The sequence below is a fragment of the Bolinopsis microptera genome, chromosome 10, assembly GCF_026151205.1.
Source record: "Bolinopsis microptera isolate Bmic1 chromosome 10, MBARI_Bmic_1.0, whole genome shotgun sequence".
NCBI classification, from domain to species: Eukaryota; Metazoa; Ctenophora; class Tentaculata; order Lobata; family Bolinopsidae; genus Bolinopsis; species Bolinopsis microptera.
This window is the reverse complement of record NC_087081.1, coordinates 2,702,164-2,728,631: the sequence shown is the minus strand read 5'-3', so window position 1 is coordinate 2,728,631 and position 26,468 is coordinate 2,702,164. Positions and strand designations below refer to the sequence as shown.

Here is a 26,468-nt window from a genome sequence, read left to right as displayed (position 1 = left end):
AAATATCTAATTTTTCAATTACTAAAACTGACAAACTCACAAAACGCACTTTTCCTGGAAAAGTAACGCACGAACCAACTATGCTGTAAATCCAGTTGACTGCATTCTAGTTGACTGTACTCTATAAAGATATTGCTATATCTCGTACGTATATCTTGTGGTATTTGATCTTATTTCTAAGTTTACCCATTAATGAATTATTCAATATTCCAACCGCTGTTATAGTAGTGGCTGTTATAGTAGGGGCTGTTCATTGCTCAGATCAGCTGTCACACCCCAATCACTAATGAGTCTACTCAATAATTACCATTGCTACTGTCTCTAGTATAGTAACTGACAAGCTCCGTATTCACATAATCTCCATCCTCTAATGAGGCGGGTAATTGGTTGCAATTGTTACTAATACCAAGTCAAATTGACAGACCTGGGAAAATTAAGACAACGCCTCTTCTAATCCAACTGATTCACATGGACAGTACTGCGATACAATATTACAATATTATCCCACCCTGTTGCCTACTTCCTTGTCGCATTGGTGAGCGGTTTTATGACGTATTGAAATCGTGACCTCGATTATTATAATTTCCCTCAGATATTCAGTTTAAATTCCGCCCGTATCAGTAATTCTAAATTAGATAGAATGCTCAAATATTTGAATATTTGACCATCCCTTTTAATTTCCATTCATTTTTTCATTCATGCCTTTGTTCCTTATCTCTGTTCGTTTAATCTAGACGCACTTCTGCAGGAGGAAGACCTAAAGCAATTGTTACTACTTACTTAAGGCTTTGTCCTGCAGTGTTATCAGCAAACATACAATACCTAACGTATTAGGATATCCCTAAAAATAAGCCCAGACGTTGGTACTTGGTTGATAATCGGGCGGGCCGTATCGGTCAGAACATTACCTGATCTCGGGCTTTGTGTGATCCAATTTCAGGTCTTTTTCCTCGGGAAATCTAATCGAGCTCATTAGTATTGCTCGATAGAAAGTAGATTGTCCGATTAGATTGGACGTGACCGTTTTCTTGCGTATGACCTGCAGGTGAGGTATCCGGCTTGTTATAGTTTAGTGATCATGGATTTGGAACAAATATTTCAATCGTTTTACTCAGTTTGTAAACATTTTGTTAACCTTGACAAATTATCTATGTCAACAACATTTTTACAACATTTTTACTAACTGAGTAAAGCAATTAAAATATTTGTCTGACAATGGTATATTTAACAATAATTGCAACACTGTAAATCTATTACATTTATTGAGGACGTTACAAAAGGAATTAATTTAATGTAGTGATGATTTTTTCAGAAATCGACCAATATTTGTTTACAAAATGAACTCTTATCTATTGACTTATATCTGACTAACCATTTTCCCTTCAGTATGACACAATACCCTCTAATATGCTTGATACTTTACCTTCTATCCCACTACGTCGTCCTTTCTTCTACTATCGACTGTAATTTCACCCCAAAAGACCACAATCATCGATTACAGTCCTCTATTACGTAAGTGTTTTTATCTAGACTGCTTTTGCGAAGCACGTTGTATGTACTTTATGTTGTGCGCGGTGCATTTCACGTATGGAACCACACCATTTTCCGCGCGCTTTGTTGTCAATTAATTTAATTATTATTACCAATTACCAATTATGTCGGTTCAACAGTTTAGCGTGTGAAATGTTATACGTCTTGTTAAACCATTCTACTGGAAGTCACCTTAATTACTTCTCTTTTTCAGTTATAAGTGTCCAACACGATGTAAAAACTTAAGGACCAACCCTCCAGATCTCAGAAAAGTAGAGCTCAACTACAGAATATGTTCTCATCCCGACTTAATAGATGCAGATTTTAAAATAGAACCTAATGATGTTAGTCACGTCAGTATTCGAAAGATACAAAGTTTAAATAATCACCACAATCATCGGAGGAAAAGATCACGTAAGTAGAAACCATGACAGTCATTATTTTACATTCCTTCTCCAATTCGACTAATTTTTGTGATATGTTTTATGTTTTGCATTTTTACAGCCCAATCATTGTCAAACAATCAATTGCTCCTAAATCTTAATTGAAAAACGTCCAGCTCTAGAAAATAAACATATTTTGAGAAATTCCAAAGCCTGAATGTACCCCAAATCTCAATTCAGCGTTGGATAAGATACCATTGCAATTACCATTGCAAAATGAGACTCTACCAAATATTACCAACCCGGGTGAATTTACCGAATATAGGAAAGAATTTTTTCGTAAGTTTGTGTCAAAATGTTACGCTAGTGTGGTAACATGGACACTGCACTTAATGTTCTGTAATGTACAATTATTCAACAATTTCGGGGAGTGACCGTCAATTTATTGTTTAAGCTGTTACATATAGCCCTGAAAAGGTAACGTGTCAAATTAGAAAATGTAAAACCTAACATGTGAGTGTTACTTTGACTAAAAAGTGTATGTATAGCTGTTGAATGTTTCGCTGAACTTGGTTACGCACCCGTAACTTTACAGGGATCATTTGATTAGGGCTCGGAATCTTCTGCTACAAATATTAGGCCGTAAATATTAAATATGAGAAATATTGCCGTAGATTGTATTAAAGTGTCTGAGTGTCAATGAAATATTGGTGCGGAGAATTTTTACAATAGTTAATATGACAATATTGTCTCATTCAAACTTTCAAATATGCCACCATTGACCATATATTTTCGGAAAAAATGCTATTGAATTTAATTTATAACTTCATTTCAGTCACTATTTTTAACATTTCAATAAACTTATTAGTGATCTTTAAGTTAATATTTCGCAAGTTGATTTTATAGAACTGTCACTATGCAGACTCAGTAATGGCGTAAATCTAAAAATAAGGGATCACCCTCACCTTTGAGGTTAATAATTTTTAATTCTAACCTTATTAAGGAATAACAAATTTGTCTTAAATCAATCCATAATAACATTTACCATAAACTAACCCTGCGAATCGTTTCAGTTACGTTAACGCCACAGTGGCAAAGTGAGCCTCAAAGTATGAGCGTAAACCAGGGAAATAAAATAAGCCTGGTTTGTTCGATCACCGCTGTGGGCGACTCAGCGAATTACCAGTGGTTTTATAGCGATACTTTCCCTACTAGTAAGTTGGTGTGGAGTATTGGCCGATACATCCAGTTACATTATTGATGAGTTGTCATAGAATTAATTCCATTGCCTCACCAGTGATCTTTTATAATGTCATCAGTGTACATTTTTTTTCTTGAATTTTTCAAGAAAGGACGTCATTTTTCAATGAAATATTTGGGTTGAGGTGGTATCTAGTCAGATCAGTGTAAATGTTTTGACCACAAAGCATTTACAATCGCCGTTGAATATTAAAATCGAATGATTGATTTATCCTAAGATAATCTAAAATTACCTTAGCGTCAAATTTAGTCTATATCTGTATTCCTGTACGTGTTATATTTCCCGATATAATCAGATGTACAGATTTAAGTTATTTATCATTTGTCTTACAGTTATCTTATGTTATCTTATCTTATCTTATGTTATCTTATTTTATCTTATCTTATCTTATGTTATCTTATCTTATCTTATCTTATCTTATCTTATCTTATCTTATCTTATCTTATCTTATCTTATCTTATCTTATCTTATCTTATCTTATCTTATCTTATCTTATCTTATCTTATCTACCATTTCAGATATCGGGAACACGCTGTCTGAGTTATTTAACGGTGTTACTGACGACACAGGGACCCTTACCGTCTCCTCGGCTAGTGGTAACGATGCTGGCTACTATCAGTGCAAGGTTAGTTCATAGAGTGGAACTGGGACGGATCCATTATTGCCCATCTTTTTCTTAAAATGTCTGTCTCAATTTAAATTACATTGGGATCGCTCAGTTGAGATTTTATGACGTAAAGATTAAAAGATTAGTAACTCATGAATTTTCGAATAATATTAAACTAATCAGTTTCATTATTGTATGAGTACGAAACTTACGTAATCGAAATTTCAATCGACTTTCGCAATAGATATTTTCTTTTATATTATTATCATAAATATTATCTTCAGGTTACAGATGTGACAAAAGATGGAACACACATCATTTTCAGTAATATTGTGGAAGTTGAGATCGAAAGCTATTGTAAGTATAACCAGCCCTTTTACAGCACTTTATTATTGGGGGATCATTGCAATTTTCGCCATAAACATCTCGACCGAGAAATCCCCGAAAGTGGATGGCGGAAATTACGAAGATCCTCTACTCTTATATCTATGCTTGATACTTGAAACTGATCGTTTGTTGAACGAAACAGAATGGTGTTATTCTAGCACATTAACTATTGACTTAAATAGTGAATGGTTATGGTTATGGTTATCAAATTACATTATGATGTATGTGCCTGAAAGTAGTTAGAATAATTAAGATTTGCCTGATACTGAATGCATCGAATCGAACAAACGTGATTATGATATCATTGAACTAAGTGAAAACATTTTTAGTGGTTCATTACATTGCACCTCCCCTGGAAGGTATATACGTATGTAATATTTTTGTGAAGCAATGAATTAATTCAATTACTGATCTTCTTTATTTTAAATCTCAAAAAGTCTTGATCCATCTCTGTTAAATCAAATTGAAGATTTTCCAAGCGATTCCTGATTTTAAACTTGATTCTTGTGATTTTGGATGAAATTCCCCCTTTTGGTTAGTGATTTGGGTGTTTGCATAAACCATGATTCGTCTATAATGATTAGTTCCCTGATTTTAAAAAGATTCGATAACATATCCCGCACAATATGCACAGTGAATGATATTGATTTCACAGCCGTTTTTAGCGACATTGATCTATTTTTCACTTTAAAAGCGTGGATATGACATTTCATGGAATTTCCCCTTTTGACTTACCAGAAAATTTTTATTCTTTTGCTTTCTATTGATGATAACATTAGTATGATTTTAAAGTATGACTAACAAGAGCTAAATATCTCAGATCTGAAAACTCCTGGAAGCAAGCAAACTGAAAACAAAGTTAGTTTACTCGCTGAAGACCTTCTCATATTGGATTGTCCCGAAATTGATAGGTAACTTACATTATCTTTTGCCGGTAGGAGAGCCACAAACCCTAATTTTAACACGTTTTAAATATATAAGCAGAATATATAAATCCTGATACTTTTTCTCTCAACAATCTCTGGCTTAACATAAGTCAGTTTAATCCCTGAGAATGAAGGTATTTTTCATGGATCTCAATATTAGTGAAAGTAAAACGATATCAATAATTTCAGCAACCCCCCTGCCATTATCACATGGTATAAAGATAACGAACCTTTTCAAGATCTTGCCGCTTTTGTTTATCCATTTGAGGGGGAAGATTTCCAATACCACAGTGGTAAGTTATGTAGGAATTAGATCCGCTATTAGTATTACTTGTACATAAATTCAAATCATTGTCCAGTTTCCACAAACAATTTATTTAACATTTTCAAATATCTTCTTATAAATAACTTATTTGGCAAGCATACATTAGATTATCACTTTGGAAAAGATTCCATGTTAAAACTAAACCATTTTGATATACAGCGCTTGATACTCATACATAATAATTAATTGAATTTTAAAATAGCTACTTCAGAAGCAATGAAACTACAATCTTCTAGATAAAATGAGTCATAGTACTTTCAGCCGGAGCCATCATAAGTGACATAAATCTAAAAGATAGTATGGTTAGTTTCTAAATATAAACTCAAACTCTGAAAAGGAAACTGCCGTGAAATATGAAACATCAATAAAAGGACCAATTATTTAAAAAAAATAATTTATGGAAAGCCCCTCAGACAAAATAAAAATCAATTATGCAATAAAGGAATCTTAAAAGGGTTTGTACTATTTATTCCTGAGGGGCGGAGGGAATTTAAGGCATGTATATATCGGTGCTCCTTAACATCTAAACTACTAGGACTTGAATTTTCTAGGATACACACTGAAACACTATTGTTAAAATTTTCCTTCTGAGTCAGTCCATGCTCTATATGGAGGTGGAGTCCTACGCAGTTTGAGTCATCATCCGTGTCAACCTTTTGCCCAATGAAAATCTAAAATTCATCCTCTCAGAGACCTATACCGTAAAGAAGAACAGTCTAGTGCTGATGAGCATGACATCATCACACAACGGGATGTACAAGTGTCGAGCCACCAACTCAAAAACTCAACAATATTTCGATCTGAAGGAGTATAATGTTCAGAACCTTGCCAACTCAGGTTTGTCCACAATTTAGCCAGATGAGGTACTCGGAGTATCTTTCTTGTTTAAACTCAAGTCAGCACTCAGCAGGCACTGAGGTACTGGCTCATTTTAAAAACTGTTTTTGTTTGTTTAAAAAAATCAATTAATCAATTGATTGATTTGAAATCCCATATTTCCCACTCACTCAGCAACTCTCCCAGAATCATCATTGGAGGACATAAAACCTACAGTTCTTAAAGAAGGTCAGATCACAGTAGAGAAAGACAGCTCAGTCGACCTTTACTGTTTGGGTGTCGGCCACCCTGCCACTATGACCTACGTCTGGACTATCGGAGATGGAGTTGCGCTTGATTTCAGTGATAGGATTGTTCAGAGTGATTTTGGTAGACAGGTGACGATATCAAAGGCAGCATCAGCAGATGCTGGCCTTTACAAATGCTCCTGTTCAAATACTGAAGGAAACACGGACTCTTACATCACTCTTAAAGTCAAAGAATCAAGTAAGAAATTCAGTACATTAACTGAATATTGTCTATACAAAGAGGCTAGCCAGTAGCCAGTAGCCAGTAGCCAGTAGCCAGTAGCCAGTAGCCAGTAGCCAGTAGCCAGTAGCCAGTAGCCAGTAGCCAGTAGCCAGTAGCCAGTAGTCAGTAGTCAGTAGCCATTAGCCAGTAGCCAGTAGCCAGTAGCCATGCTTCTAAGCAGTTTATAACTAATTGAGTTATTTTGATGAATTTCCTTGACACAACCAACTTTTCCTCAGCTGCAGTTGCAGAGATCACCATAACAGGAGCTCCAGCAACTCTTTACATACATGACGTGTATCTGGGGGATGAAGCTATGAGTATCTTTATTCCTTGTACTGCCACCGGCGCTGACCAAGTCAGGTAAGGGATCAGTTTTGAGAGTGAAAATATTTGTAACACCCTAGCAACACTCTAGTAACACCCTAGTAACACCCTAGCAACACCCTAGTAACACCCTAGTAACACCCTAGTAATACCCTAGTAACACCCTAGTAACATCCTATTGTACTGCCACCGGCGCTGACCAAGTCAGGTAAGGGATCTGCAGTTTTGAGAGTGAAAATATTTGTAACACCCTAGCAACACTCTAGTAACACTCTAGTAACACCCTAGCAACACCCTAGTAACACCCTAGTAACACCCTAGTAACACCCTAGTAACATCCTATTGTACTGCCACCGGCGCTGACCAAGTCAGGTAAGGGATCTGCAGTTTTGAGAGTGAAAATATTTGTTGAATTTGAATAATGAATGTGCAGGTACTGCATTCTACATGGAAGACTAAACTGCAGTTTAATCGTAATCGAAACCCAGATTTAAATTTTAAAGTCTATAAACTTTCCTTTCGGTGGAAATTTTTGGAATTCCTCAAAATGAACCTTTTTTCCCTGTAACTTCTGTTTCACAAGAATTACAATCATGTTGAGCCACCTAATCAACCACCTAATGTGCCCTTCATATGCTCTTATCGTGCTCAAAGTCGTAACAAATTGTTTAACTCATTCGTTCCTCCATGTCCTGCACTGTCTATTCCTATTGTTGCTGTCTGTTTATATTGTTAGTGAATTAGTAGGCGGACACAACATTGGTGTATTCACCTGCTCTCTCAGCGACGGAAAATAAAAGTTGAAATACGATATTATAACCGATAAATCTTTTGTCCACCTCCGAAATGAGCCAAAAGTGTTTAACTAAGAATCTGTAATCTTAAAATAGTTCATAAAATACCTGAATTCATTACTTTTAAAAAAGTCTGACAAAATTTAAAGTTCAGTAGGAACTGATTTCGCTAATTTCTAAGCCTATCGGAGTAATTGCATAAATCATTTTTGTCTGTGTTATTTATATTTTACGTTTATGATATTATCAAATAAAAGTTCTAAACAAGGGATAGTTAAAAACAACGATTAATCTACCCAAGTCTTATCTTTTCCCAAGTCTAATCTTTCCCGTATCGTTTATGATAAATACATTTTTAGTTAAACGGAATATTAAGTCGGCCCTAAATGTAGAACTTCTCGAACAATCTACAAAGCCAAACGTGTTCCAAAAGTTATCATCACATTTTGTTTATCTGTACTAATGGACACCGCCGGTCTTGAATATTCGTGTTAAGTAATCAATTCGTATTATAATAAGGCATTAGTCAAATAAATCTGATTACAATTCCTGACGAATATTTATATGCGACAATTGTACGAGATGTAATTGCCATGTGGCCACATTATCAGATATTATTACATCTAACGCCAAAAAGTACACCAGAAAAATGAATCTTTATCACGAATCTATCGCCCAAACATTTCTCGTGTCAAAACATCCCTGACCCTAAGTCCTAACTATTCCCCATCTTTAGTCCCCATCTTTAGTCTTTAGCTTCTTCTTACCTCATATTTCTCCTCTCCAGATTTCTGAAAAATGGAGCACTACTAGACTTATCCTCTCGGTACACATTCAAGGAGAGTGTGGGCCTGACCTTCACTTCTTACGATAGTAGAGACAGTGGTGTGTACCAGTGTGTAGCCTTCAATTCCAAGCATTGGAAACAGAAGATGACATTTGTAATGATAACTGGTGAGTGAAAATACTGCTACATATTTATTCCGTCAAACTTCACTTCTCAATATCTGGATTTTGGCATAGTACTTTTTGTTGTTTGACCGCCTAGAGCTGATTTTGTGACGTACAAGTGAAAATACGACTAGACAGTAATTTTAGATAATTAAAATCTACGATCGTTTCAGAGAAAGTAACAGCTGAAGCGTCAGCGGATATAACGTTGTTAAATAGTGAAGCAAGCTTGTCTTGCGCAGTTACGGGTTATCCATATCCAGATGTTTCATGGTCTTACAGTGAGTTTTGCAATTTTTCTTAAAAACAATGGGCATGCAATCATGATTTGCTTGAAGCTTTGTTAGAATGTCGTAACATATGTCATCAGCCCGATTAACTCTTTACTGCTATGAATTCTTTCAGAAGTAACATAACATAACTCCCCAGACGACCAGCAAATAACGAACTCACAGAGTTCCCACTCTCCCTACGTGATAGACAAGCCTTCTACTCACCAACTCGTCATAAAGAACATAGGTTTTACAGACGGGGGCGTGTACACGTGCTCAGCGGTGAGCCGCGCACTCAACTACCAACCTGAGTACTCCCATACATCTACCAGTGAAGTGACACTAACCATAGGTGATTTGAATCCATCTCCCTTACCGGCCGATAGCGGAACGGTCAGTTTTAGCCACGCGCTCTGGACTCGGGCCATCTTGGCGCTTATATTGTCCATGCTATGATGGAGAAGAGTGCCAAGATGGCTTCACGGCTGTAGGCTTGCCATTCCATCAAGTGCGACATTAGCGATTCTGAAATTGTGCAGTGAGATCGATGTGATGAGAGAGTTTGTGCTAGTCGCTAAGTTATTGAGTGAAGCAGAAGAAATTCAGAAAACAAGATTGATACAAATGGTGTCGGCAATTGATCTAGATTAACCGACAAAATGCGCCAGGGGCTTACAAATACAAACAGCCCCCCTTTTCAATTGTTAAACGTCAAACATGCCCCCAAACGTGGGGGAATATCTATGTTCGGTAAAGTTTCAAGGAGATTGTTTGCGTGTCGAGTTGAACAGGAAATTTCCAAGGCCACAGTAAAGATAGTTGCTCCACATAAGACAACGACTACAAATTGTTCTTGTGTTTTACAGCTCTCCGCTGCTGCTGTTAGAGTAAGTGAATCACTCACCTAGCATCATATTTCACCGTGGTAACACAACTCATTAACAAAACATGTGAAAGTGAAACATTGCTTTGTACCCTAAAATGCATGCCTTATTTGTTTTCTACCTGTTCATCACCCTGTCCCATTTGTTTCCCTCTTTTGATGATCTACCCAAGCAAACTTTATTTGCTGACAAAGTATGGTTTCATTTGCTAATCAAGTAAGTTGTCATTTGCTGATTGTTTCATGCTTGTTGTGCTTATTACACGCGGAGGAAATGTCTTGACAGACAGACAGACAAACAGACAGACAAACATATGGACGGACAGACAGGCGGAGGAAGCACAGATCGACATACTTATCAACTACATATTGTGTAGGAGCAACTTTTCTACTGAAATTTCTGCCTCAGTCAAATTGTCGACGCCCAATGCCAATCTCTGGTCACAATTTATCTTGACAACTGAAAGACTCCAAATTTGCTAATTATAGTCAGATAATGTGTATTTTTGAAACAAATGCCATTTAAAAGTCATCGAAAATTGACAAGACGTTCATTTGAAAACCGAAATCTGTATAAGTATTTGACTGTATTTTTGTTTATGTTTCGAGGTCTTGCAGTCAATGATGATGACTTTAGTTAAATTCTGTAATTCATTTTAGTTTTACACAAATGGAGGCATTGCGAATGATAGTTTTTAAATTTGATTTGTACTGGCAGTTGTAACACTAGCCACCCTTGACAGGGTTTTCTTTGTCAGTAACCATTTGTAGTGGCCCTGTGGCCTAGCGATAGGTAGAATGAAGAAGATTGTAGGGCGTAGCCCTGCATGTGTTTTGGTTAGGAAATCTTAAATTATTCTCTTCGGGAGTGATTAGGAAGTTGTGATAGAGAAATTTTGTGTATGTTATTTCAATGGAATGACTACCCGAATAACCCTAATTCTACCGTTTTAGGATATGCAGATGTCGATGATATTTAATGCTAAACGTAAGATTTTAGGATACAAAATTGTTTTCGCCATGGTGTTGGGTATTTGTGCCCCTTTTTATGGCTTCGTGGTTCACTGGTATTTATTTATTGGCCGCTGGGACCCTAAATTTTTGTGCCTCGTTTCTGGCTATATATTGACTCTGACTTTTGCTTTGTATAATGTTATGTATATATTTATTATTGAGTATATAATTTCGGTTTTTGCAACGAAACAGCGATGTTCAGCAACGCTGTATGTGTTTCCCAGCAACGCTGTATGTGTTGCCCAGCAACGCTGTATGTGTTGCCCAGCAACGCTGTATGTGTTGCCCAGCTGGTAGTTGCGAGAACGTCAGTTTGCTTGAAACAAAGCGATATAATTTTAGAATTAAACATCCGGGAGGTTGATCAAGATGATGTATAATATATATATAATATGTTTCACGGGCATGGGAGTTGGGGCAATTTCGATCTATCTACAATATTTAAGGAGACAGATTTGTTTCCTCAGATTGAGAGACATATTTATCTTTTTAGATCGTGGGTAGAATTGTACACCCATAGTCCAACTTCGAGGAGACATATTTTCTCCGAAGCTGAGACGTTCAAGGTCTGTGTACTTGGACCCCTTTTCTTGGGAGGATAGCACGGAATTGTCCCAACTTGCCAGATCTTAATTTATATTATGAGTGATTTATCATGAAGAGCAGACCCCCTTAAAATAAACTGAAAGCTGTAGAGCAGCCGCCATGAACTGCGAATTAGAGAAACATCTCGATTGATTTTAATGCCGATGACGGACATGATTTTAATGAATATGACGGGATCGCCAAATGATCATGACGTCACCATAGTGTTTCCATGACAACTATTTTGTTTCTTCCGGGAGATGTACAATGATAGATATGATATGATATGATATTTTAATTTTTGTATTTTTGCCATTTGAAGCGTTGCAGATTTGTGTTAAACGCAGCCTGTGCTAAACCGCCAGAGTTTTATTTTAAAAACTTAGTGACTATAGGACTGTGCGTGACTTAAGTACACTATTTGGAGCAATTTTCATCGCTGACTTCGCATCTGTCACCAACTAATAAGCAACAAGGAATGTCTGTGTAATAATAAACGGATGTTTCGGCACGTATTGGCCTTTAAGAAGCTCAAACCAGGGAAAGTATTGGCCCCTCAGTTCTACAGTTTTGTTAAAACAATGCTTGGCAATCTTTAAAGGTATTTAAATGGTTGCCCTCAGGAGAGGAAAATACAGAAAATTGAAACTTAGGGTAGAATTGCATTATAAAAAGTTGCTGATCAGTATAATAGTAATACCGTTTCCACGCAAATTTAGGTTTATGGTTCCAATGTTCATCCCCTCCGAGCTCTAGTGTAGACACTGAATTCATTTAAGATTTCTTAAAGGATACTGTGTGTAAAAGAGGTTATTGTGCTGCTCTTCGATTCAACTTACCACCTAGATCAAGATGCTCCGATGGATGGATCCACGTCTTTTCAGCAGTTGCCAGTTCAACTGGATCCCATAGGTCAGGTGCTTACACGGAAATCATTTTCCTCCATGGTGCTTACACAGAAATCCTTTTTGACCACACTCAGAACAAAGTTATTATGAAGAGTATCAATCAACCAGCCTACATATCGTCTTCCATAGAACTAGACTGCTTGGCCCATTAATTGCTCTAGATATCGATCCTGGGATATTTCATTCAATTCAGAGACGCCTCGGGTGTGGTAATCTGTCTTCTTTTTGTATGAGCCTTTCGAGAACGGAATAGTTGGTGTTCGTACGATAAAATTGACATCAACGATCACGAGTATCAGAATGTGGAACGCAGATTTCGTTAACCCGGCAAATCTCGTTAACCTGACAGTTTACACAAATGTAAATGTAATTGGTAATGCTTACATAACGAAGCGAATTTGTAACTTTGTTTACACAATGCTGTAGGAAATGGAATGAGGGTCAATGTTATTCTTAGTTCCGTTTTACCTTGTTGAAGACCATGATTACCTGATATTTTCTCTAAATCAGTCAGTCAAGAAAATTGCTCCAAATATTAAAAAACATAGCGATAACAATTATTTATGTTATAGTTAAAATACTGACTCGACGGATAAAACTGCGTTTACTTTGTCTCTATAACAATTCATAAAAATGTTTCCAATTACGCGAACTTATATAATCACAATTCCTGCTTCTCACAATTCACTGCACATTGACATACCGCTATATAATAGTTTTAGATTTACCACAGGCAGCAGTTAGTATAGGAGAGCAGTGGGACCAAGGAAAATTTGTAGTATCTGTTAGGGAACTGGAGATCAGTAAAGATGATCTGGATCTTGCTAATAGTAATGCTTTATTCCAGATTCAAAAATCTATAAATGTAAGTTTGTAATGGTGTCAATACAATGTGAATTGTGAATGTGATTATGATCAAATGTTTGGATACTACGTTTCCTGAATCCCCTATCTTTGATCAAATCTTGGAATGTAAATTCATTTGATTATAGTTAGTAGTTACACCAATAGTAATACGTCAGAGGTGATTCTCTGACACGTTGCGACCTCCTTTTTTTCCGGGGCCGGGCCACTTCTGACTTCACGACCCTGATGGAGCACGGAGGAGACAGGTAACGTCTGGCAAGTAACCAGGCACTCATTTACCTGTCTTTAATTGTTAATCTGATCTTGGAATGAAAATTTATTTGATTAAAGTTATACCGATACATCAAACTCAAAGAGCTGATTCCGTCGAAAAGACTTCGCCGATTTATGTAGCACTGCTTGTGCTAATAGTAATGGCTCAGCTTATTACTTACTTTAATTGCATTTACTATAACTATAAGCACAATCGAATCTGCAAAAACATCCACGTCTGAAGATAAAACTTTGGAGTTTGGACCGCCATGCGCTCGAAATCAAATTACCTCATGGTTATCTAAAGAAGTAGAGGACGTCCAGAGAATTATAGAACGCAAGATCATTACACGTCTTACACTTACAGTTACTGGCTTCCGCCCACAGAAAATCAAATGCTGTACGTGGCTCGCTCTTATATGTCTTATAGTATTAGTTATAGTTAGAGAGGGTAGCGATACAAGCAATTTAATATAATCCTATTCAACTCCCAGTCCCAGCGAATGAGCGAAATTAAATGCTTATCCACGGCTTTGGGAACTTTTTGCCTGGACACAGAATTAGTTAAACTTAAAGAATCCGGAAGCATGAACAAAATTATGAAATCCTGCAAGCTTATTGTGCAATGATAACAAAAACATGCACTAGTGACTAGAAGCTGTTTACATGGATGCTTCCCTGGAGAGTTATTCAGTTATGCAACAACAAAAATCAACTCTTTTTCAATTGTCATTTGTCAGGGCCCTAGAAAACTCTCGAATATCGACTGTAGAGTGTAAACTGATTTAGCACGCTCCCCCGTAAGGTGTAAACTGTAAACGGAACTGCATGAAGCCGTATAAAATGAGTGGTTCTATTTCTAATTCCATGTTAACGGGTGATAGTGATACTCGTAAAATTTAAAATATTTGTTCCAAATATTAAAAGTAAGACCGTCGGCGAGTCCAACTCCGCGAGCGTCTTGGTAGATTATAAACCTACCAATTCTATGGTATGAATTATGAAATGACTCTTATTTGGAAAGCCGCTCCACAAACTTACAACAATTGTGTCTCAGAGCAAGAAGTTGTGATGAAGGCAGCAGCAACCAGCGTCACTGCCACTGTTGACGACACACTAAAGTTGGGGTGCACCGCTAATGCTAAACCGACTCCAAAAGAGGTTGGTATTTAATTTTAGGATCGTGTTAGTTATTGGTTATTTCATTGGTATTAAATGGTGAAGATAAGTTTTATATGAGTTATATATTGCGGGTATATTAACTGGTATCATCCGTAAAATAGAGGAAGATCTTTGTACAACATATCTTCAAAGTATTTTTATGAAGTCATGCCAGATTTCTAAGAATTCTCGATATGCTATAGTTGATGAACATTTTTGTGGCCGTATTCTATAGCATTAGCAACAGGCTTGCTTGTTACTGCATTTAGGATTTACGTCTAGATACCCCATTTACGATCTTATACTCTATCACGTACCTGATAATGATATTTCATTATCGACTCATGCCGATTATTAGAACAAGGAGTACAGTAGTCAGAAGACATCGTGACGCTCAATTATCGCTTAATTAGTAATTAGGTACCGCTTTGACATACGTTGCATGCCACTTTTCGCGCGCGAAGCGCGCGCCGCCGAAGGCTGATATTGGGATACGAAACATGTATCAAGTACCGCTTAATTTATTAATTAGTTAATGAGCGTGCTATGTGTGCTATCTATTCAGTAGTTTTGCAGCCTAGGGTTTGTCTGACCAAACCAGCTTACAAATTCCTCATGTAATATTTGCACTATATGCACTATGCAGCCAATACTTTATAAATGCAAATGTAATTATCTGTGATTGTGAAATTAGTTCAATATGATATGATATAATTTGTACCAAGAAATGTCAAACAATACCAAAATATACCAAGAAATTGCAATTATAAGTCGGGATCATTAGTAAAAAAGCTAAAAACTCACAGTCATTATTGAGAGTGAATCACGTACAGTGTACACACATAGATTACGTAATCGATGATTATAACAAGAATCATAATAAGAATCATGTCATGTCATAATAATTTAAACAACAGGCAACGTAACGCCACTGGTAAGGGCCCGACTTTTGTCATCATGACTTTCGTCACGAGTACAGGAACGACCTCTACACACAGTGCCATTTGTCACGTGTGTTGTCACGTGTGTTGTCACGTGTTCAGAGGTCCGTGTTCGGACCCTAATGCTTACTGAGTCCGGATTCCGGAACACTTAAAGAGCCAAGTTCATTTGCATATTGAAGCTTATTATCTATAATCAGCTGTTAGTGTTATAATGTTAGACTTAGAGTTATCATTATTTCAGGTAACATGGTATGTTAACGGTACTTTGATAGACTTGAAAAAGGAGGAGTTTAAAGACATTGCCATAACAACGAAGGTCGTCAATGACCACCAGGCTTACTCGGAGCTGACTATTAAAGATATAAAGATTTCAGATGGAGGTTAGCTTGATGCTCCTATTTATTGGATAACTGCTACAGATATCCCACCCAAGCTTATTAATTATATATAATTAATGAGCTTGGGTGGGATATCTGTAGCAGTTATCCAATTTAACGATTCTCACATCACATTACATAATAGATTGAGCCTTATCACTTACCAGGCATTGGTTTACATAATGTAATTTTCATTAATTATATTTGACCAACGCACTTGAAAATATTAACGTATTTGATCTATTGAAGTCAGATCTCAGGTAGATTTACAATCACATTTGTACTGATACCAGATACTATAGTAGCTGAAGTTTTGAATTTTGAGTTTTGTAATTGCCTGCTAATATTTGCCTGCTAATTGCCTGCTAATTGCCTGTTAATTGCCTGCTAATATTTCGAACATTTTCAGGAGATTACAAGTGTGAAGCTAGTAACGCCGCTAAGGGGGTACTCAAGCTCAGCAGTGCGGAAACTAAAGTTCTCGTCAAATATTTAACGTTTGTGATATTTTTTGTTAAGTTTAATTAATTTATCTACATATTGTCAAATTACAGTCAGCACTCAGCGCAACAAGGATAAAGATGTTGAATGCTCTGATTTAGAAGAAAAGAATCATGAATGTTTACTAAATTTATATTTCTTTATTTTTTACATTCAATACCTAATGTTTAACAAAACATTTCCTTGCGTTTGAGTTGAGCTAATCTCTCTACAGAGTGACAGTGGATGATGGTATTCGGGAGATAGCAGCTGGTGATAAGGTTGTGATCACGTGCACTGCTCAAGGAAGTCCTGCACCCGAGCAAATCAGGGTACATACAGGCATTTTATATACTTAGATTATTTGCCCAATCTAAAATTACATTGTAAATCGCAATTGATATTGTAAATGTCTGTAAATAACTTTTAAATAAATGACTTATTTTTTGTCTCTTTTTTTTTTCTTCACCCATTCTTATTTCATTCTAATATCCTCTTTTTCGCTCTAACTCCTCGAGCCCTTCAACTTCCTTTCCTAATTCTTTCTTACGAAACCCGCTTATTAGTTTATTCACTTTTCAATGGTTTCACTAATTCTCTAATTTCCCGCAGTGGTTCTTGGGATCTTCAGATGGTAAAGTAATTCAAAACACGGACGCTGGCTTCAAGATCTCTAACAAACCTGACTCTGAAACGGGTTACCAGAGTGTTCTGGAAGTAGAGAAACAAACGTCTGATCAGGTTTATATTCTTATTACAACTTTACAATGTTTTATTATTAATGTGCTAAAGTGTACTAAAATGTGCTAAAATGTGCTAAAAAGTGCTAAAATGTGCTAAAATATTTTGTTAAAACCATCTGAGACATGTTAGTGGTGTCTCCATTGGTTTTAAGTGAGATTAATTTCAGGATTACGTCTGTGAAGCTACCAGTTACCTTAACAACGTCGCTCAATTCGATGCTCACAAAATTATCGTCAGAACTTGTAAGAGTTGGGGACTGTGATTATTTACATTTTTCTTGTGTGCATCTGTCAGTGCTCTAAATTTCTGGTTTATCAGTTATTGTGAACCAACAATAATGCAGCCTAAATCTTTTTCTTGAACAAAATCAGACAAACAAAAACTTCTTCAGATACTGGAACAGAGGCCACCAGAGCCACTTCATTCGTGTCAACGGATGAGGGTGACAGTGCTTCGCTCACCTGCTACTGCTCCGGTGTTCCCTTACCTACAGGTACAAATTGGTAGCTCATTTCACTCTTAAGTTTTACTTTTACCGTCACTTTCACTTTCATATTGAATGAGAATGTCACTGCATATTTTCTCAATAATTCTAGTTGCCAAGTATAAGGTCAAGTTTTAAAAACTGAAAACATATTAGTATTGCTATAGCACTAGATATCAGTTCATAGATCGTCAAACATGTCCCAACTTTGTAAGTAAACTATTAATGCTTTTCAAATAAAGTTACAACGAATTCTTCATGTAGTGCATCCTGGGTTTGGACAGGACATGCCCGTTCAAAATATTTCCATCACGTTACATTACATAATTCCCAAGAAATGTAATAGATTTGTAGTGTTGTAATTAGTTTAAAACTATGACATTTTCAGAAGCTACTTGGAAGAAGAATGGAGTACTGATCCTACCTACAGCCTCACAATCTATTACCAACACTCCTGCATGTAAGTATGAAGGGAGGAAACACGATTACAATTTGTTATGCCCTCTTTTTATTGCCGCATATTAAGGAAAATGGGAATATATCATAACCCCGGTAATAATGGCCGGAATTATGGCCGGAAATAGACACGGTAAAATACAGATAAGACAAATAGAATCAATGATTACAATATGATTTTAACTGGAAATCCCGTTCGGACCGGAAATAATACAAAATTGCATTTGTTTTGCCCTCCTGGGAATATATTCCCCCCGGTAATAGGAATTTCTTAAATCAAAAATGAAGAATATTGGATAATCAGAATCCAGTAAAAGGCAGAAATAGAATCAATGACGTCAATTTTATTTGCACTGGGAATCCCGATCGGGGAGATAATCCCCCGCCCTACAAAATACCTTGACTTTCGGTAAACAAATTCCAAATTAAATTCAACAATAATTACAGATGATCCGGATTTCAAGCTGACCAGCGTCCTAACCTTCAAGAACCCTTCCTCCACTGACATAGCGGCTTACACCTGTGAATGTGCAAACAGTTTCCAGGACAAGACCTACACTGACCAAACAACTGTCGAGCTCAGAGTCGGTAAGTTACTTGGTTATCTCGTACTGCGAAAACCAATTCTAATTTAAATTTACTGAGGACGATTAACACATGTTTTTATAGCTCCTGTTACTTAATCGTATCATTTATATATTTCGAGAAGTGAGAACCTTCAACCTGTGTTGATATTCAGCGAGGAGTATACAATTTATGTCACAACACTTTTCGTTTAGAATAAGGGTTAAGGACACGGGTTGTTGGTAGAGTTATGGTTGGGGAAGGGACAAGGGTGTGTATTAGGTTTCAAGTCATGACTCAGGAGGCCGAGGGTCATTACAGTTCTTTTTATTTATTCTCATCTTCCTAGCTTTCCCAATATCGGTTACACTAAGCGGAACAGAATTCGGAACAGAAGGCCTAGATGCAAAACTGACATGCGTTGCTATTGGATACCCAGTAGCGTCACAAATCACGTGGTCAGTTGATACCAATCAGAAGGACAAATATCAGACTAGCAATAGTAAAACAGTGACTGGTTACACAGAGGTTTAGCAGCATTCACTTTCACTTATATCCTGGTTACACAGCTAGGTTTAGCCTTTCACTTTCACCTGTTCACCATGCCATTGAAAGTTTTTCAAATTACCTTTTTAGCACAATTGTGCTTCTAGAGGATTGCTTTCTTTAAATGATGTAGACTCAATCTCATTTTCACTTATACTGTCACTTTCACTGACAATTTTTGTCGTGTAGGTGTTAACAATAACGAAACTAGCACCCGTTGACGACAGAACTTACAATTGTACAGCACAGAACACAGTTAAGGGCGAGAAACACACTGATTCAGCAGAATATAAGTTGTCCTTGTGTAGGTCCAATTGTTGAGAAGATAAAACTATATTTTTGGGAACATGATGTTGTTTTCTCCTACTATATACCCACTACCCAGCCAATGTGTACAATTATTTTGTGATATTAGTGCAATCTGATCTTTGTTAGATGGAGAGGTCTAGTGCTCGAATTCTGCGAATATTAGATACAATATGAAATCTAGTCTTACATCGTTTTGGATTTTAAATTACATTACATTATATATTTAAGAATAATAATTTTTGGAGTAACTGATCTACCATACTCACCATGGTTCTTTCAGTGACCCAAGTTTCCATCACATGGAACGCTGAGAACCCGAAAGCTGCACCGTACAAGAAGGAACTGAATCTTTCTTGCACCGCTGCCGGTAATGTTATCTCTTTTCATCTGTAGAAATGACAAATCTTTTAGCAAAAGCTAAAGAATCAAGCTTTAACGATTCAGATTTAATGAGTGTGTTAGTAAATCCGGGAGTTGGTGAATGGCATTAATCCATCATCTTGAATTTTTGATTTGTTACGATTTTTTTCTTCAGGTCTACCCCGACCCTCATCCATTGTGTGGAGCAGGAAGCTCACTTCGTCCAATGCAGATCAGTTCATCCTACTTCAACCTAACACAGGAAGGTATGATAAATTGTAACCCATGTTTTTGTTTATAATTCGACTTTTGCAGTTCTAGTTCACCTCTCCAAACTGTTTACCTTCTCCTTCTTTTGTCATCTGTTTATGTTTTTTATCCACCTTCATTTCCTTCTTCAACCTAACACTGGAAGTTCTAATTCACCTCATCAAACTGACTGTTCTGTTTACCTTCTACTTTTTTATGTTTCTTGTCCAACTTTATTTCCTTTTTCCCTTTTCTCTGCTTATAATAATTATTCTTCAGATTTAAGATGAACGAGACGGCGGTAGATATCTCAACTCTACGAAGCATGTTGACAATATCTGCCACGGAGTACGATGACGACGGAACATACAATTGTTACGCAGACAACAAGATCGGCGACGTGGTATATTCTAGAAACGCCCAGAGTACACTCCTCATTTGTTAGTTGTTTATTAGATATATACAATCAACTAACTAATAAGTTAATAAATTAACTTTAAAATTATTCGTTCAATTGAACATCAGCAACAATTATAATACAATAAATTATAATATAATTATTAATTATTTTCAACACATTCCCTTACTCCAGATCAAAACCCGACCGTTGTGATGGCAGCTTCAGAACGGGCAGGAGATCCAGACGACAGCGTGGAACTTTCCTGTACAGTTTCCTCCAAACCAGCTCCCACTAAGTTGGAGTGGTTCTTTGGGGACACCAAGGAGGCTAACCAGCCTACTAGTACTGCTAGTGGTTACGTTAGGAGCAGTCAGTATACCGTGAGTAATCCTATCTTACCCTGGCCCTTTCACTTTCACTTTCACTTTCACTTTCTCTTTCATTTTCACTTTCATTTTCACTTTCATTTTCACTTTTCAAACTATAAATACTAACAGAGCTAAAATATTTGGTCCAAATTACATTTACTTGCTATCATTTGACACAACAATTTGGTCAGGTGAACGCTCTTTCCGGCACAACAGAAGGAAAGTATCGATGTGTAGGATTCCACACTTACGAGGGTAACGAGGCGACCGGAGAGGGATACACTTACGTCAGGCTGCGTAAGTAAAAATATTCAATTACGCAAATCAATAAAATAGAATAAAACGGAATTTCACTTTAATTTTTACTTTTATAATGGTGAGCCTTCTTTTAATTTCTTCTATTTCAGATCGCCCGTACTCGGTAACCTCCTCGAGTGTGCCAGTAGCTGCTGAGTTAGTTAACGAGTACACCGCACTGAACCTCACCTGCACTGGTCTGGGGGTTCCTGAGGTCTCCCTGTTCAAGTGGACAGTGGGCAGTGTGCTTCTTAATAGTGATGTAAGTGTATCTTGGAGGAAAACTCAAATTTAATCGCGATCTATCCACTATCCATGCTTTAAAACTCGAAATCATTTTGAATATGAAGTAGTACGAAGTAGAGTTCAGCGGTTTTGCTGCAACAGTATAATACATCTTAACAGTTTGACTCTGAGTTGACATTTGTCATATTAAAAACTAGCCTACAAAACCATCTCAATTTTCACTTCCACTTTAACAGGAGATAACAAGTAATATTGGGACCATGAGGACGGTAAAAAACTACGAGAGACCAGATCTGAATATAGAAGTTACGAGCACGCTCGTGATAGAAAGTGTCAAGTACACAAACCTGGGTCTCTACAAGTGCGCTACCACTCAGGTTCGGGCTGAAATGTTGTAGACTCAAGTACACTTTCACTTTCACTTTCACTTTCGCTTTCACTTTCACTTTCACTTTCACTTTCTTTTACACAAACCTGGGTCTCTACAAGTGCGCTATACCACTCAGGTTCGGGTTGAGATGTTTGAGTTGTTTAGTTGCACTGACAAAGTTTGTTATTGGTGATTAGAGGTTTTATTTTGGGGATAGTTTTTTGATAAACTTCAATTTCAAATCAAGAATAAGTTTTTTATCACATCTTTCCATCAGACATGGGATAGTGAGACAGCTTCCACCAGCAAATCGTTCAACATATCAGTAAACTTTGACGCTAAGTTAATGTCAGGAACAGGGTCTACAGAAGTCTTTCAGAACGTCGGAAGTCAGGTGAATATGTCACGTGATTATGCATGCAATATTTCACGTGATTGAGAAGTTTTATTTTTCATATTCAATAATTTTTGTTAGGAACCCCGCAGTATAATGTATTATTTAAATGCAGAAATGAATTGAAACCGTCCCAATCAGTCGTAATATCAGTCCAATATTCCCCATCAGATTCGTTTAACATGTACAGTGTACGGTAACCCAGCTCCGGATGATGTCACGTGGCAATGGTCAGATGGTGCTGATATCACACACGGAGACCACTTTAATATTGTTAATATAGAGAAAAACTCCTACCAAAAGCAAAGGTACGTTTATATAGTTTCATGATAACTTACTAGCTGAAGTATAGCTCTGATACGTCGGATTAGATACTGTAAGACTGGCCTCCAGCTCGCCATTTTTGAGATTCAAGCAAATCGAGGATGTTAAAAAAAGGTGCAGGATGTTCAGCTCGACAAAATATACCGGTGGAAATTATTTCATAGGCCCTAAAACTACTCCTCCAGATCCAGTTTTAACCTTAAATTGTACATAACTGATTCAAATCGTTGAAGCTATCTGCAATTCTTGTTTTCCTCCAAAAATTCGTGACGTCATCAATTCAACATTTGAATTTCAACTCATCACTCAGAAGAACCATCATGACAACCCAATTTCAGCAATCTGCAGTTTACATTCCTCCCGCTATACCACAACAAGGACATCAAGTGTATGAGTAAAAACGCACTGTCAGCCAACGAACAGAAACTAACCTTCACTCTCAGTATGAAGCCGAACACGATGAGTATCATTCAGAGTAAGTGACCACTGACCCTGTACTTCCCTTCCACTTGACAGTTCATTATATAGCGTTACTTCTCTCGTGTGACGTCATTATACTCACGTGACGTCATCATATTCATAAACACGTGACGATATTATACTCACCGTATCTAACGTGATGTCATCTCTCTTTTCAGGTGGATCCGTTAAGGGTGGAGAGACAGTCGCACTCACGTGTCTGACAACTTTTAGCGATGGGTTGATTGCTTGGTACAAGGACGACCAACGTAATTATACTAATGAATTACAGTTTTACCTTTTAAACTTTTAAAAACGATAATGATCATTTTTAATGCTGTGTGTTGTAGCCGTTGTTATTTTATTATGAACAAAAGCTGAATTATAACATTCTACGGATTATAATTTTCTTCCATTTGTTATCCATCGTATAAGACGACTCTATCATATTCTCATGGTATTATTTGCAGTGCTGAACTCCAACAACAGACTAACCTTCGCTACGAACACAACTTATTCAACAAAGAATTCCGTCCTCACCATTGCAGATACTGATGAAACTGCAGATTCAGGTTTGTCTGTTATTCACAGGATTATATTTTGATGTTCTGAACAGGGATAGATCTTTGAAATCTCTTTCTGTTGGTCGAAACTATTGTCTCCTTTAATTCTTTATCAACATTCTATTTAAAATTAATTACTAATATCTTATTATCATTAATATTATTAATATCAATTACTCCACAGGAAACTACACTTGTAAAGTAACGGACGACGCTACTTCGCTCACAACTCATTTCGAGCTCGTTATCGGAAGTAATATACCCCTTACAATATTCTTTAGTTTTACCTTTGTAAAAATTAAACCCATAAAAGCTGACCCATTTTTAATGAAATTAAAAGTTCAAAGTCACTCGTTTCTGAAATCAACAATCAAACCAGTGTCACACCAGTGTCACACCAGTGTCACACCAGTGCCACACCAGTGTCACACCAGTGTCACACCAGTGTCACACCAGTGTCACACCAGTGTCACACCAGTGTCACACCAGTGTCACACCCCCTCTTCCTCCAGGCGGAGTTTCAGCCGAGACGAGTAAAGGACTGAGCACCGGAATAGTGATAGCTTTGTCCGTGTTAGGAGTATTTATAGTGATAGTACTGATCCTGATTGTAGTGGTCTTCTTGCACGGCAGGAGAAGGAGAAGAGCCGGGAAGAGGTTTGACGAGAGGAGTCAGCCTGATAGTTATGAGAACCAGGTATGTAGTGTTAACTATAGTACAGCTCTATGATTGGCTAGTTTGAGTCACGTGAATTATATTTGATCACTCTGATTGGTTGTTTATGGCTAGCTTCCTGATTGGTCAGATTGATTCGTACGACAGAAATACATTTCACTCCCAAACCCACAATCATAAATTAATAACTCCGCAGGCGTTTGACGACAGGAACCTGCCTTCTATTATCACCATGCCTGATACCGCCGCTGATAACCTTCCAAAGGTAAGATAACAACATCACACTGTCGGTCTGTATAGTTCGTCCTGCATTATCGGACAAATTCTTTCGCCTGTTTGTGATGGAACTGAAATCATTCGGTATTTATTATTAGTAGTTGTAATTTCGATACAACTTCGATCCTTGGCCGCATCGTACGTAACCGTTATAAAACTTTTAGAACTTCTAGAACTTGTCTGATTTACTACTTAATTCAGGTGGTAGAGCCAATTATACTCAGTAAAAATGAGCCTGACCATGACATTAAGGAGGCGACCATCATGCAACAAGCAACTCTCACTCAGCAGAGGAAACGAGTAAGTTGGAGATATCTAATTTTGTATCTATATTGACAGAAACTGACTTGTACGACATTGATCTACCATAACAATGAGCAGTAAGACTCTTAAAATATTTGATAAATAAATCTCGATCTTCAGATGTATTGAAAGACCGGACCGACTTGACTTCTCGCCGACTTATACAGAAACAATTCAAACTTATTGACGGACCCTTAAACTATTTAACGACAATTTGTAAATGAAGTTTGAGACAAGAGACTATGGGATGTTAGACAAAAAACCGTTTTAACGACCGACTGAGATCACTTCAGTCCTTAATCTTTTCATGACATTTTTCTAGTTTCAGCCATCTTTCTAAAATTAGCAACTTTTTTATTTCTATCATTGACCTGATCAGTACAACTGTAGTTGGTCGCAAACTGCAGCCTTAAATTTTAGGAGATCGTCTTTGGGAATTTTTCATTCAATTTTAATATGAAATAAGTGGTGTTGCTTGATTTACAGATCGACAAAGTGTAAACTCAATTAATCATTGATAACATATCAGTTTTACCAAATAATGCTTTTCTTCAGTTTTCAGTGTACTGTATCAGTAAAGCAAACTTTCGGACAATTATGATACACAACTTTTTTCGTATATTAAAAATGTTAATTAGGTAATAACGTCTAAACTATTAATTATTAATTACTTGTTCTCGTAGAATCCGAACATAGGAAAATCTCAAACACTGGACACTAGAGGTGGAAAGTCAGGCTCCTCTGGTAATCCTCCTCCTCCTTCCGATCACTACACTCTCGACCATCGTAACAAACGGGTAATTAACAAATTATCAATTAGGGGTAATTAACTTATTATCAAGGGGCAATTAACGGGTTATTACGGAGCATTTAGACGGTATTCAAATCGTATTTAGTGGATTAGCAATCATTAATCAACGGGCAATAAACATGAAACATTTCTTAACTCGTTATACTTTCCAGGATTGGTACTGATAGACTCTTGGAGGCATTCATTATTGTAAATTAGTTTCTTCCTTCTTGAGAAACGAACTCCACTTTTCAGACTCTACGAATTTTGAATCGCACGTCAGCATGAATAGATTTGCCCAACTTTCATCCACTTTTGTTTGTACTGGACAAATAAATAACTCACACTATTATATTGCTGGACAGCCAAATAAATAGTTTATTTGTTATACGTTTTACACAAGTTACTTAAAAATAAGGAGCATGAGTACTAGTAGCTTAGTAGGTTGTGACAATAAATAATCCTATCCTATCACACTATTTTACCAATCCTATCACACTTTTTACCAAATTAAATCAATGCTATGTTTATAATATGTAATTTTAAAAATAATCTGTTTTTCATACAGTGAAATTAATTTTAAACCAAAACTTTTGCTTGACTTTTATTACATTTTTTATAAATTTGCTGCGTGCCATCAAAATAACGAATTCAAAATTTATATTCCATTAATTGCAGTTTGTTTTAGTACAAGTAAGAAAGAAGTATT

At 36.8% G+C, this 26,468-nt stretch overlaps 2 protein-coding genes across 2 annotated transcripts in view; both read left to right on the top strand.

Moving 5' to 3' along the window:
• The first annotated feature begins 1,034 nt into the window (after positions 1–1,034).
• LOC134822225 (hemicentin-1-like) lies at positions 1,035–26,427 on the top strand. Its single transcript, XM_063833133.1, has 42 exons — positions 1,035–1,045; positions 1,387–1,512; positions 1,745–1,944; positions 2,987–3,127; positions 3,693–3,799; positions 4,066–4,138; positions 4,498–4,527; positions 4,989–5,079; positions 5,284–5,387; positions 6,110–6,256; positions 6,443–6,742; positions 7,006–7,129; positions 8,675–8,841; positions 9,012–9,119; positions 9,268–9,462; positions 14,677–14,780; positions 15,966–16,104; positions 16,511–16,598; positions 16,817–16,913; positions 17,194–17,322; positions 17,492–17,567; positions 17,717–17,818; positions 18,198–18,269; positions 18,713–18,853; positions 19,965–20,051; positions 20,220–20,310; positions 20,573–20,733; positions 20,886–21,073; positions 21,253–21,358; positions 21,469–21,620; positions 21,841–21,981; positions 22,252–22,368; positions 22,540–22,676; positions 23,031–23,167; positions 23,331–23,420; positions 23,622–23,723; positions 23,899–23,967; positions 24,227–24,411; positions 24,587–24,655; positions 24,868–24,966; positions 25,653–25,766; positions 25,933–26,427. The coding sequence occupies exons 1-42, from the start codon at positions 1,035–1,037 to the stop codon at positions 25,942–25,944; spliced, it is 4,929 nt and encodes a 1,642-aa protein (XP_063689203.1). The 3' UTR covers positions 25,945–26,427.
• LOC134822041 (aflatoxin B1 aldehyde reductase member 2-like) overlaps positions 1,248–26,468 on the top strand; it is a 93,874-nt gene continuing 68,653 nt past the window's right edge. The window contains exon 1 of the mRNA XM_063832879.1: positions 1,248–1,270. The gene's annotated coding sequence lies outside the window, so the exon portion shown is untranslated. The remainder of the gene's footprint in view (positions 1,271–26,468) is intronic.

Coding starts and splice junctions, on each gene's coding strand:
- LOC134822225 (XM_063833133.1), top strand. Junction 21,074..21,252: donor TTAGGAGCAGTCAGTATACC/GTGAGTAATCCT, acceptor CAATTTGGTCAG/GTGAACGCTCTTTCCGGCAC. Junction 22,369..22,539: donor TTCAGAACGTCGGAAGTCAG/GTGAATATGTCA, acceptor ATTCCCCATCAG/ATTCGTTTAACATGTACAGT.